The following is a 12,855-nucleotide window of genomic DNA, read 5'->3' on the forward strand; positions in this document are numbered from 1 at the left end:
TTCTGCTCTCTCTTTCCAGATGCTGTGCCGCAGTGCACCCCATAGCGGAGTGCTCACCCGTACGTCCTAAGCGAGCTGGGGTCCAGCTCCCCCCCTACCCTCACACCCTGTCCTGTGGCACTTTACGGTCCTGCTCCTGCTGCTGCATGGGCTGTTCTGACTCTGGCTCCACTCGGAGTCCAGGCAAGTAAGGCTCCATGCGGCACATCCACACAGAGACGTCCCTGCCCCCGGAGCGCGGCACGGACCCCAGCCTGACCCGGCCCAGTGGAGAGGCACCCTTGGAACCTTCCTCACAGCACTGCACCCACCGTGGCATCCTCATGGGCTACAACGAGACAGAGATCACGCGCCAGAAGGTTTACCAGGTGTCCATCTTCTCCCATCTGTCCAGCTCCTCTGAGAGCACGGAGCAGCGGGCAGGCAGCCGTCCGGCTGTCAAGAGGGGTTACCCCGAGCAGCGAACTCCAGAGGTGGGGAGAGATCCCAAACGAACTCATTGGGGTGGCGGGGGGGTGGACAGCAAGCGTGATGGAGGCCCTGGGCAGGCTTCCCTGGATGATGACGATACTTTTGAGGATGGTCTGCTGGTGGAGGAGCTATCCCTGTGCGGATCCGCCCAGCACTTCTCCCACAGCGGGCTGCGGGTGGTGGAGCACCGGTGTGACGGCAGCCCTAGCCACAGCCCCAAGGCCAGCAGAGAGAACAAGTCGCAGGATGTCGTCTCCTCCTCCTCCTCCTCCTCCTCCTCCTCCTCCTCCTCCTCCTCCTCCTCCTCCTCGTTCTTCTCCTCCTCCTGGCCCCAGCACATTGCTTGCAGTACTTTGCACAAAAGAGATAGTTGCCGTGTCTCATCGGGGGATCAGCCCACAGATTGTGGGGAGAATGAGGAGCAGGCAAGTGGCCACAACTTACTTCATATTGATTTGCACAATATTGCACAAGCAGCCTGCTCGGACTCTGATGGGAAGAGAGAGAAGCCAGGGAGCAGCCCAGCTCACAGCAGCAGGGCTAGCAGAGAAGAGGAATGGCCAGTGGTGGCCAACAGGTGCAAGGAACCCTCAGCTCCTCAGACAACGCTCAGCCCTGAGTCTAGCAATCTGAGCTCCCTGGAGAAGACTCCCTGTGGCAGCAGCCAGCGCAGCAGCAGCAGCTGCCCAGCCAAAAGGAAACTGCTGCCTGCTGGTGAGGCTGTGGCCGAATCCTGCTCTGAGGATGAGAGCCTGTCCCCTCCGGCAAGGAGGAAGAGGACCCTGCTATGCCATCTGGTGCCCACGGCCTGCCGCAGCACCGATGCCAAGGGAGCCCCGTTCTGGAATCACCTGCTTCCCACCGCCAAGGTGAGCATCGCTCATGGCGGGAGGCAGGGCATGGCCTGGGGACACCCAGAGCTCAGTGCTGTCCTTGTGGGCAATGCGGTCCATTGTGGCACAGCACCCTGTCCTGTCCCAGTGCCACGGCACTGGTGTGAGCAGGACACTGGCCAACAGCCAGCCCTGGGATGTATGGTCTATAGGCTGTCACCGACTCTCGACACCTTTTAGTTGTGGAATCCTCTGCTTACAACCAGCTTTTTAGCCTAGAGAGCCTTGCTCAGACAGGACATGACATTCCTGTGACAGCGGGAGTTGGACGTGTGGCATGGGGTGACACTCAGTATCTGACAACTTCACATTAAGCCAGACTTACCATCAGGCTTGGGAAGAGTGGCTGTCTTCTGCCTGCCTAATGAGGAGGAAGGCAGAGGAGTGGGGTGGCTTGAGTCCCTGTCTGTGATACCTGTCCATCAGGGTAAGGGTTTGGTGGCAGGGGATGGCACTGGACGTGCCTTGGTCAGGGAGTGGGAGCCCCAGTGCTGTGTGCAGAGATGCCACTGGCTTTTCGGCAATTCTGGGGTGTCCATGGCGTGTCCCCAGGGTGCCACGAACTCAAAAATGGGGCAGACTCCAGAGGTTTGCAACCACCCTGGCAGCTCAGGAGCAACCTGCAATTCTCCCCTGCTTACCCGCCCCTCCTGGCCAGCTCTCTGCCTTCAGCACATCGTGCCAGCTGAGGCTGCAGCAAGCTCATGCCAGAGCTGGCACGCTCCTCTCTTTCCCATGGTGTGGGGAACTTCAGGGACCAAGAGCAGAGCTGCCGTGGCTTCCTGCTGTTTCGAGCCAGGACACATTGTCCATGGAGAACAGCTCCATCCCTGCTCGCGTGCCCTTTTTGGTGACTGTCCCCCAGCCCGGCTGCCCCCAGCACTGCCACTGCAGAGTGAAGCCCTCCAGCAGCTTCCCTGGGTTTTCCCGCCTGGTCATGCCAGGCAGCTCCATCAGCCCTTTGTGTTGTGCTGCCCTTTCTGTGGCTTCCAGAAGAGAAAAACCCTGAAAAGGGGACATCTTTAAAAGGAGGCTGCAGTGTGGCCCTGGCTTTAACCCTACTGCTGTAGGAGCCTGGCAGTGGGCAGGGGCGGGCAGCAGACCACTCTGCCTGGTGGCACTACAGAGGACCTTGTATGAATCACCAGGGGACTGGACTTTTTCTGGGCTGGTCAGGGAGCTCCATCATACATGTTACCCTTCCCTGGGAGGTACAAGGTGGGGTTGATGCGTGGCTCAGTCTGGGGATATCTTGTCACTGGGGCTGGTCCTGAGACCTGCTTTGCAAGGTGCGAGCTGTGTGCTGCACCCTTGGCTTTGGGTACCAACACCTCATCCCCAACAGAGACACTGTGGGGTTGGGGCAGCCCTGTATCTCCACCAGACACCTCAGACATCATGCTGCCTGTTGGCCACCCCTGCAGAGGCTGCTGGCACCTCCCCATGCATGGGAACATCTCCGATCCACTGGGACCTTGTGGGGCAGGGCACGGGGCAATGGCACCTGCTGGGGGATGCGCAGTTCCCAGTTGCTGCCCTAACACCATTCTCTATTTCATGTTCCCTCCAGAGCTCTGCGGGTTGTGCTACATTTGGGAGGAGGCTGAAGAGCGGGCTGCGCCTCAAATTGTGAGTGTTCCAGTAGCCCCACAGGATGGATGTGGGGGCTCGGGGGGCCCAGCCACCCTAACACCCCACAGGCCTGTGGGAGGGTCAGATTGGGTCCCTTCCCTGCCACAGGTGTCTCCCCTCCACAAGACCCCAGGCTGTGTGGCAGAGGGAGGTCTATTCTGCCCCGCTGGGTGTGAAAGTGCATTCAACCTCCAACAAAGAAAGGGACATGGGGACCTAGAGAGGGCAGCAGGCTCTCCAGTCCAATACCAATCTTCTCTCCTCTCTCAAAGGCAACATCTCCGAAACAGCCTCCGGAGGGGTACCAGGTCCTCCACAACATCCTGGGCCACTACCACTGTCAGCCATGCTCTGCTGGGCAACTTTGAGGTAATGGCACCCACCTACCAGGGCGGGAGGCGGGTCCCAAGGTCTCCAGGTTGGGCTGGCGACAGACGTGAGAGGCTGAACCTGACAGGATCCCCAGTGTGGGGCTGGGGTGGTTGTCCCCAAGGGCCTGGTATGCAGTGGCTGTGTCACACAGCCACCATCCACCAGCAGGTTGTCTCAGCCAGATCCTTGGGTGAGGTGCCAGGACCCTGAACCCTGCTGAGATGGCTCCTGTGGGGCTGAGCGCAGGCGCTCTTACTGCTTCTCTGTGTTAGATGGCTGGTTTTAGCACACCAATTCAGGATGGGTCTGTTTCAGAGCAAGCGGCCAGGGCCCCTCATGGGTGGTCTCTGGAAAACTGGGAGACATGTGAGGGCAAGCAGACATGAGCTTGTGGTGGAGATGGGGGTGATCGCACCTGCAGCTTCAAGGTGAGGGGCAGTACTGGTGTTTGAAGGTCCCTAACGCTTCTGTCCACTCTCAGGAGTCCATCCTGAAAGGGCGCTTTGCACCGTCGGGGAGGATTGAGGGGTTCACAGCAGAGATTGGTGCCAGTGGCTCCTACTGTCCCCAGCACGTCACCCTGCCCGTTGACGTCACCTACTTTGACATCTCTGAACACAGCGTGCCCTCACCTTTCCTGGTACGCGGACGAGGGAGGGCTGGGACCGTGGGGGAGGTGAGTGGGGGCTGTACCCAGGCACCGAGTGTCCTGGCGGCTGCCCCTCTACAGAGAGGGTGGCTCAAGCAACCACCTACCTGAGGAGACCTCTGGCTGTGCCAGGAGCAGTTTTTAACCCCAAAAGCAAAGGGAGAAAGAAGAGAGAACCCTTGCAGGCGTATAACCAGGCAGGCTGCTGCCCAGCCGTCTGATGGCTGCTGGGTTTGCTGTCACCTCTGTGTTGCTGCTTGTTCATCCCCTGGAGAGGCACTGAGCTGGGCTGCTTCTTGCTGCCTTGTGCCAGGCGTTCCTGGCAAGAGGGGCTCTCGGCCCCATGCCGGGTCCCAGCTGGGCTCTCTACAAGCTTTCTCCTTCTCATGTGCTCTTTCTTTTGCCCCAGGGAGTGATTGACTTGGAGGCCTTGGGAAAGAAGGGTTACAGTGTCCCCAAAGCTGGAACCATCCAAGTGGTGAGTTGTCCATCCCCTGGTCTCTGTCAGTGCTATGGGGAGGGGACACGGTGAGCTCTGGTTCCCACCCGGGGTGGATATGCTCTGTTACGTTGTTTGGCAGGACAGCAGCCAGAAAGCATGTGCAGCATGGGTGGCTGCCAAGACAGCACAGCGGAGGGGGGGAGCATGGTGTCCCCGGGGTGCTGGCAGGGAGTCAAGGTGTTGGGAGGTGCAGGGAAGGAAGACATTGGTGGGGAGGGATGGGGTCTTGGTAGGAGAGCGCGTACATGCAGTGGGGGTGGGATGGGAGCACAGGAGTGGGGGTGGGTGGAAAGAACTGACCTCTGGACCTCAGGCTAAGCCCTTTGAGTCTGGTGTGGGGCCTTCTGGACTCCTAGGCCTGCTGCCACCACTCCAAGATGCCCCAGCCCTCCCTATGGATCCATTCCTGCGCCCTTCCCAGCCTCACCCCCTACCCTTCTGTTGCGTGAAAGGGGCCAAGCGGTTTTGGCAGAAAATAAACCCCCTTGCGTTCTAACACTCCTCACCGAGGTGGGAGGCCAGGTGCGGCTGGGTTTAAATTCTGAGTGATGCCCAATTCAGCACTATCAGTCCAATCAGGTTTAATATGTATTAAACTATTACGATTTGGATACACTAATAGTGGACTGCACCTTCAGTCTAGTCGTGCTCATGAACTAGCACGGCCACTCTCGAGTCTTTGGTCGCGTTCAGTGAGAAACCGAAATGACTAGCTACTTAAAAAGTGCAGCTTATTTAAACAACAGATATATAGGTTCTTAGGATTGCCGGTGATAAATACACTGTCTGCAAAGCACGTGCAAATGAAAGTATACAGAATGCCCGACAAAGTTATAAACGATACAGCCTAGCTATAAATGTAGGAAAGAGATTCTCTAGAGAAATTTGTAAGTTTCCCGAGGAAGCACTTGGTATAGTCTAAGTCTTACCCAAAGGCGTCCCTATGGGGGGAAAGAGAGGCTCAGCCCGTCGGCTGGTCCCGGAAATCAGTGATGGAATTCTTCGTGATGGTGTCTTCCCTGGGTATCCCCCCTCTCCTGGGCTATTTTTATACTATTTGTTATCTTCAAGGTGGAGTCTGAGTGACTTTAGTCACACATGCTTTTATTATGATTGGTGTAAAATTCTCTCACTTCACAATTAAAGGTATAGTTTATGAGAAATTCGGGGCGTAGACTCAAGAACGAGTGGTCGCACCTTAGAGGCGGGTAGCCTTTGGCGTGGAGTTGTGTTTTGGTATTATAATGATGTTATAATGAGCAAAGTTCGCACAAAGGACAGCATTTCATCAAAATTTGTCAAAACGTTGGCTCTGAGTATCGAGCAGGCAGTTTATCTGTTTCATGGTATCATCCCATTCCCATATCTGCTATACATCATAAGGTAAAGCCGCGGAATAATTGCATCCCACCCCATACCTCATGTAGCTTCACAAGCATCCTTATCAGGGAACCACAGGTGGTATATCCTTCATGCCAGCTGTGGCTATTTTCTATCTCAGAAGCCTCTTGATTTTATACTTTTCCTTAATGTGTGAACAATGCTGTACTTTTGTATTTTTAGCCAATCTAGTAATTATTCCACACCTTCTGCCCCCAGACCTTATTTAACCCCAACAAGACTGTGGTGAAGATGTTCTTGGTGACGTACGACTTCCAGGACATGCCAGCCAACCATATGACTTTCCTACGCCACCGCATCTTCCTGGTGCCTGTTGGGGAGGGGAAAGGGGCCACCATGGCCCCCAGCAGCCCAGTGGGCACCGGCCCGCCCCGCAGGGTCCTCTGCTACCTGATGCACCTAAGGTAGGGCACACCGGGAGGGATGAACACCTGCCCCAGGGTGGCCTTTGGGCTCCTGTCCCATGTGTCCCTGCCTTCTCTAAAGTGGGAAGATGGCAGCCTGATCCCCTCACCCTGGGGAGGAGCAGGGACCACCTGCTCCTTTGGGTATGTCAGAGCTGCCACCCTGTCCCAGGACAGTGTCCGCTGTCCCTCTGAAGGTAACCAAGGGCCAAAGTAGGCAAGGGGGTTGTGCCCCCGCCGAGGCTGTCCTGCCCTTGCCTGGGAGCCTGAGGTCCCTTTGCCCTGCTCTTCTTGTCTCTGCTCAGGTTTCACAGCTCCAAGTCGGGGAAGATCTACCTTCACGATGACATCCGGCTGCTTTTCTCCCGCAAGTCGATCGAGGTCGACTCGGGGATCCCCTACGAACTGAAATCCTTCACGGAGATGCCGAGGAACCCCTCCTACTCACCTCGGGCCTGACCTTCTCCATCCTCCAACGCCACCCACGAGCCTCCAGCCCAGCACTTTGGGGAAGAAATGAGTAAAGGGCCAGCAAGCAAGCACCGCCTCAAAGTATCGCACTCCCCACGTGCCCTGGTCCTCCTGAACAGCACGGATGCCGTGCCCGTGCCCTGCGGGATCACGGATGGGGATTCACCAGGAGGGGCAGGGACTGGGGAGCAGCTTAGAGACTTGGCTGGAGCTGGGGTGGGGGGAATGAAGAGTTGGGTGGGGGGGAGGGCTCCAGGTGATGCTGCCCACGCTGGTCCAGGGGTTGGGAGCAAAAAGTGTGGGAAGAGTTTGTATTTATTTGTATTTATTGTTGCTGGGAGCACAGAGGAGGCTTGTGCAGAGGACAGGAGGTGCTGTGCTGTTCTTCCCCCCCCTCCACCCTCACCGTCCTGCATGAGGCCCCTGGCAGCACAGGGCTTGCCCGCACCAGGGCAGGGCAGTGGGGACTGTGAGGGTGACTGGGGAGGGACAGGAACACCTCGGGCTGTGGACTCTGACAGGCTGGGGATGCGTTACAAGCCCTGGGAGAGGCTGAGACTTGCTGGGCAGCAGCTCCCTGGGGCCAGCCCCCACTTCAGGCAGCTTGAGGGCTAGCCAGGCCGCAAGAAGCCTGGTGGGGAAGTAGCCATTACCATGGCTGTCATATGTCTGGGGTCCTGGGCCTCTCTGCAGGAGCATGGGGACAGCCCTCCCCGCAGGAGTCGCCCCCAGCCCGCGGGTGCCGTGGCTCCCAGAGAAAGGGGCGATTGCCTGGCGCCCCCCCAGGAGCTGGAGGGGAGGTGGGCGCTGGCAGAGCCCCGGGGAGGGGTGGCAGCAGTACAGGCCCTCGCACGGGTGTCCGGCTGGGCCTTCACAAGGGGATTTGGGGGTGATGTGGAGAGGCACCACTCGCCCCACCACCCACCGGGGCCAACTCACCGCGTCCCAACGGGGCCGGGGGAGGCCGTACCGGTACTTTTCGTGTTTTGTTTCTAATTTAAATAAATACCTGTTTGGAAACCTCGCCGGGTGCCCGCCGTTGATGGGAGGCGAAGGGGGGAACCACGGAGCGGCGGAACGAAGGGGCATGGCCCCCGCGATCGGACGGGTCGCGTCGGCGCGGGGCACCCGGAAGGGGCGGTGCCTCTGTTGGGAGGGAGTTCTTCCGGGTCGGCGGGAGAGCGGGGCGGGCGGCGGAGCGATGCTGGCGCGGGCGGGGAGCCGGGCCCTGCCCGGCCTGGGTCTGCTGCAGGTGGGGCGGCGGGAGGCCTCGGGGACCGGGCGGGGAATGAGGGGGACCTCGGGGGGCCGGGCTGGGGGGGTGCCCGGGGTTGGGGGTGCTGAGGAGACTGGGGGGGATCCGGGCTGGGGGAGCTCCGGGCTGGTGGTGGTGGGGCGCTGAGGCGAGCGCGGCTGGGGTTGTGGGGGCTCGAGTGGGTAGGGGACTGCAGAGGGGGTGTAGAAGAGGTCTGGGAGGTATTAGTGGGGGCGTGGTGTTGGGGGACCGAGGGGAAATCGGGTGCGGGGAGCGGAGAGCTGAACTAGGAGGGGCTGGGGCGGGGGGAAAGAATTGCGGGAGGAATGGATGTGGGGGGCTGTGGAGGACTAAGAGGTGTGGAGAGGCTGGGGGGAGCAGGGCATGGGAGGTAGTGAGGGGCTGTGGGGAGGAGGGTGAGGGAATGCCCGGGGGGAACAGATCCTTGGAGGTGGGGGCTAGAAGGCAGCCACGGATGGGGAGGGTCAGGCTGTCGAAGGCGGGTGGCCTGGGACTGAGGTGAGGGAGAGGGGAAGGGGTATGACTGGGTTACAGGCGGCTGAGTGGGGCAGAAAAGACACACACTTACCCTTTTCTTTCCCTTACGGTGTCAGGGAGGTTTTATTTCTCCCCCTCAGTGGGGATGTGAGGGAAGGGGAAGCGCAAAGAAAGCTCCAGCATAAGGATGAGCCCCCCTACATCTGTGGGGAATGCCCCAACACTCGGGCTGGCCCTGGGGTCCAGGTCTCACCCCTGTGGGGGCAGCCCATGTCCCTCACGGCGTGGGCTTGTTCGTGGAGTCAGTGCTGTTTCCTGCCCTGGTGTATCCAGGCCACGAGCAGCAATCCCAGACGGGAGAGCAGGGATGGTGCTGGCAGCTGGTTTCCATTCTGTTCCTTTTCCTTTCTGCAGCGCTCCCAGCAGCTGAAGCGTTCAGCGTGGCTGGCACCAGCACCGTGCCGCTTGAGCTCTGGACTGCCTGTGAATATTGGGGTGCTCTTTGTGCCGCAGCAGGAGGCTTGGGTGGTGGAGAGGATGGGCAAGTTCCACCGAATCCTCGAGCCTGTAAGGAGCCGCTTTTCTCCCCTTCTGGATTCAGCAAGTTCCTAAAGCTGTAGCGAGGCGCGTCCTATCCGCGAGGATTTAGCGGATGGTGTGCTTATTCTTCCAGATTTTTGACTGCTTGTAGACTTAATTTCCCTTAGTGGAGTGTTAAAAGCACTGAAAAACTTTAATTTCGTCCCATGTGTAAAGCATGTTTCCTCTGCCTTCAGCATCTGTTGGCACAGCCCTGTCTAGTCTGGCTGATCTTTCTGGGGGAGAAAACCCCAGATCAGAGGGCTCAGCCACCTAATCCTGCCCTTTTCCCAGGGTTTGAACTTCCTCATCCCTCTGCTGGATCGGATTCGTTATGTGCAGAGTCTCAAAGAAATTGTCATTAACGTCCCAGAGCAATCAGCTGTCACCCTAGGTAAGGAACAGCTTCTGTGTCCTGCCCTTTTCCTTCTGCTGCATCTGAGGTGAGGAGGGAACAGCGCAGGAGGAGTGGAAGTGCCCCATGTTCCTGCACTCAGCCCTGTCCCTGGGGAGCCGTACTCCTGGCTCTGTGAGGGGGAGAACCCCAGGAGGTCTCGTCTGCCCTTTCTTGCTGGGTTGCACCTGAGCGGGAATCCATTTTTCTGATGTTCTCCTGTGTTGAACCACAAAAAAAATATCTCTGTGTTTCTGTGAAAAATATTTCAGATCAGGCTAATGGACAGCTCTGTTACAATTCTAGTGTTAAGCTTTTTGTTTTGTCTTATGTTTTTTCCCCTTTAAATCTTTATTTATGAAGATAACTACAGTATGAAATGTTTTGATCTGGAGACCTGAGACTTGTGTATTAAAATATCAAAATTTAGTGTTTTTTAGGGAACATCAAGGTTCATTTTACAAAGTCTTTTAGATAAGGGGATCCGTTTCAGCAAATCCCACTCTGGTGCCATGCTGTTGACACCATGGGAAAGGGAAAGGGATGACCCTGCCCAGCTCTGATAGTTCTGTCATGGGAGAAGGGGTTGCCATATTTTGTCTTTGCTGCTTCAGGACGTGTTCTCTCCTGGCAGATAACGTCACCCTGCAGATTGATGGCGTGCTCTATCTGCGGGTTATGGACCCCTACAAGGTACCGTCCCTGCTGCGCCAACACTCGGCCCAAGTCAAACCCTGCCTTGTACTGCATTCCTCTTGGCACTGACATTGACTCTGTTTTTCGCTTCTGCTCTCCAGGCCAGCTATGGGGTGGAAGATCCTGAGTATGCAGTGACCCAGCTGGCCCAGACCACCATGAGATCTGAACTTGGCAAGCTCTCCCTTGACAGAGTGTTCCGGGTGAGCTGGGGAGGCGGATCACACAGCTGCCGGCGTCTCTCGAAGCCCCGGGGCAGTCTGGGTGGTCAGGCTCATACGCTTAACTGCAAAATGTCCTCTGCTTAGAGAGCTTCTGGCTTCTATTTCAGTTGTGCTTTTAGTGAATCCTGGGAGATCAGTCTTGTTTTGGTTATTTTTTATTTTGTCTGACCTTTCCCTGTGAAGGGGGTATGTGTCTGCTTCCCTCCTGACCCCTGTCTCGTGCTAAAGCACCTCTTTGCTCTTTGCCATTTCTTTGGTGCCTTCCAGGAGCGGGAGTCCCTCAACGCCAACATTGTGGATGCCATCAACCAGGCCTCGGACTACTGGGGCATCCGGTGCCTGCGCTACGAGATCAAAGACATCCATGTTCCCCCACGCGTAAAGGAATCCATGCAGATGCAGGTTCGGTTCTCTGGGAAGGGCGGTCTGGAACAAGAGGGAAGTCTCCCCTTCCGTGCAGCATGGTGGTTCTCCATCCAGCGCTGGCAGTGCTGGTCCCTCCTGTGGGGAGGGAAACCTGTTGGCACTTTGGCTGCCAATGTACAGCTATTGAATAAATGATTCCCGTCCTTATTTCAGCAGTGGTGGCCCCTGCCTGGTACACACCAGCCCTGCCAGCTCTCTTTAAGGCTCTGTAGGAAGCAAATCCTAGAGCTGAATGTCTCCGCTTGTGAAAAGCTGGGATCTCCAGGCTGGAAAGGGAGGAGAGGGAAGCAGCTGTCCGGTTAGGTGTGGACAGGCTGCGGAGGTCTGCGCAGTGTGAGGAGCAGAACCAGCCCTCACCAGGGATCGCTCCATGTTTGGTAGCTGTGTTCTCATCCCCTGCTTGCCCAAGCGGGATGTAGGAGCATGTCCTCGCTGCGCTCGCCCCACGGCTGGGATTTCCCCAGTGCGGCCGGGGCAGGCTGGAATCTGACCTGTGTTTGCAGGTGGAGGCAGAGCGGCGGAAGCGGGCCATGGTACTGGAGTCAGAGGGGACGCGGGAATCGGCTATCAACGTGGCTGAGGGGCAGAAGCAGGCCCAGATCCTGGCGTCAGAAGCTGAGAAGGCTGAACAAATCAACAAAGCTGCTGGTAGCACCTTGGGCTGGAACTTGTGGGACCTGGGGGATCAGTAGCCCTCTGCATCGAGGGGTGACTCTCCCGGGGAGAGACGACATCGCTTTCTGTGGGCCAGGCTTCCTCAGCCATACTGGTCCTTCCCTGCTGGGTCCCTCGGGATGAGCTCCAGCTCGTGTTGCTGCCCTGCAGCCTGGGGCAGCAGGTGTGTGGCAGGAGCATCGCTGGGGAAGAGGAGGCTTTGTGTGCATGAAATTTTCTTGGTTTGCTCCTTGAAATGGTCCCAATTCGCTCCTTTCAAGCACTTTGTCGCGGTTCTGATGCACGTCCTGCTGTGGTTCGTTGCAGGAGAAGCCAATGCCGTGCTGGTCAAGGCCAGGGCCAAGGCTGAGGCGATTCAACTCCTGGCAGCCGCTCTGGCACAGCAGGTGAGCCGTGGGGCAGCCACCACTTCGGCGCTGGCACTTAGGGAGGTGACACCACAGCCCGGGTGGCACCTGGCTTACTCTTGGACACTCCCTGGTGTCTTCAAGGGCAATAAGTGAGGAGTTTTGCCATCCCCGGGGCCAGGGTGGTCTGGGGAAGGGGCAGGGACGGACTCTTGGTGGTACTTGTCTCGCTGCTGAGCCTCCTCCCTCTCTCCCCAGCACGGCAGCGCCGCCGCCTCTCTCTCCGTGGCAGAGCAGTACGTGAGCGCCTTCTCCAAGCTTGCCAAAGATTCCAACACCCTCCTGCTGCCCTCCAACACTGGCGATGTCAGCAGCATGGTGGCACAGGTCAGTGTGGTGGGAGGGACCCCATCTCTTGCCCAGGGGAGGTGATGGTGGCCACCTGGCGGGGCCCAGCCCTCTCCTCCCCCATGGCTCTCTTGTTTCCTCCAGGCCCTGGGGATATACGCCTCTCTGACCAAGCCCCAAGCTGTGAAGACTCAGGAGGAGGTGCCCTCAGCCCGTGAGGACCTCCAGCCTGCCCCCGCAGAGGTGCTGAAGGCAGAAGAGGCCAGCTCGAGCTAGCGGGGCTGGAGGGAGTCCCATACTCTGGCAGTCCTGTCCTGCTGCTCTCCCCGGTCAGACGCTCTTCTTCCCTTCGTCCTTATTTTGTATTTGAATTTAAATCATGTAATAAATGGTAGCGGTGCTGCTGCAGCGTGTCCCCTGGCCCTCAGGAGCCCGACCTGCTGTCTGCCACCGAGGAGGGGGCCATCCTTCCTAAGTTCCTGCAGACACGCAATGATCCGCAAGAGAAGCTGGGGAATTCTTCTCCCGAGGGGGAACCCTTTTCCTGGGGGATGGTCTCTCTCCTGGGGCGGGGGGAAATCTCTTTCATGGGGGGATCCCTCACCGGGCACAGCAACT

The 12,855-nt window shown here is 58.0% G+C and overlaps 2 protein-coding genes across 16 annotated transcripts in view; both read left to right on the forward strand.

Moving 5' to 3' along the window:
* Positions 1-7,819, forward strand: part of ATOSB (atos homolog B) — a 40,057-nt gene extending 32,238 nt beyond the window's left edge. For 12 of the 15 annotated variants that reach the window (XM_054185547.1, XM_054185546.1, XM_054185540.1 and 9 more), the window contains 8 exons: positions 20-1,340; positions 2,119-2,214; positions 2,935-2,993; positions 3,269-3,365; positions 3,850-4,044; positions 4,427-4,495; positions 6,119-6,324; positions 6,630-7,819. In XM_054185547.1, coding sequence (XP_054041522.1) covers positions 198-1,340; positions 2,119-2,214; positions 2,935-2,993; positions 3,269-3,365; positions 3,850-4,044; positions 4,427-4,495; positions 6,119-6,324; positions 6,630-6,783 — 2,019 coding nt within the window. In that variant the 5' untranslated portion in view covers positions 20-197 and the 3' untranslated portion in view covers positions 6,784-7,819. The remainder of the gene's footprint in view (positions 1-19; positions 1,341-2,118; positions 2,215-2,934; positions 2,994-3,268; positions 3,366-3,849; positions 4,045-4,426; positions 4,496-6,118; positions 6,325-6,629) is intronic. The other 3 variants (XM_054185552.1, XM_054185553.1, XM_054185554.1) reach the window with 3 other exon arrangements.
* An 81-nt stretch (positions 7,820-7,900) lies between these two features.
* On the forward strand, positions 7,901-12,645 carry STOML2 (stomatin like 2). Its single transcript, XM_054185555.1, has 10 exons — positions 7,901-8,047; positions 8,963-9,115; positions 9,422-9,521; positions 10,156-10,214; positions 10,319-10,420; positions 10,709-10,843; positions 11,371-11,515; positions 11,849-11,928; positions 12,148-12,276; positions 12,382-12,645. The coding sequence occupies exons 1-10, from the start codon at positions 7,997-7,999 to the stop codon at positions 12,511-12,513; spliced, it is 1,086 nt and encodes a 361-aa protein (XP_054041530.1). The 5' UTR covers positions 7,901-7,996; the 3' UTR covers positions 12,514-12,645.
* The last annotated feature ends 210 nt before the right edge of the window (positions 12,646-12,855 follow it).

Source organism: Rissa tridactyla, chromosome Z, assembly GCF_028500815.1.
Source record: "Rissa tridactyla isolate bRisTri1 chromosome Z, bRisTri1.patW.cur.20221130, whole genome shotgun sequence".
Lineage (NCBI taxonomy): Eukaryota > Metazoa > Chordata > Aves > Charadriiformes > Laridae > Rissa > Rissa tridactyla.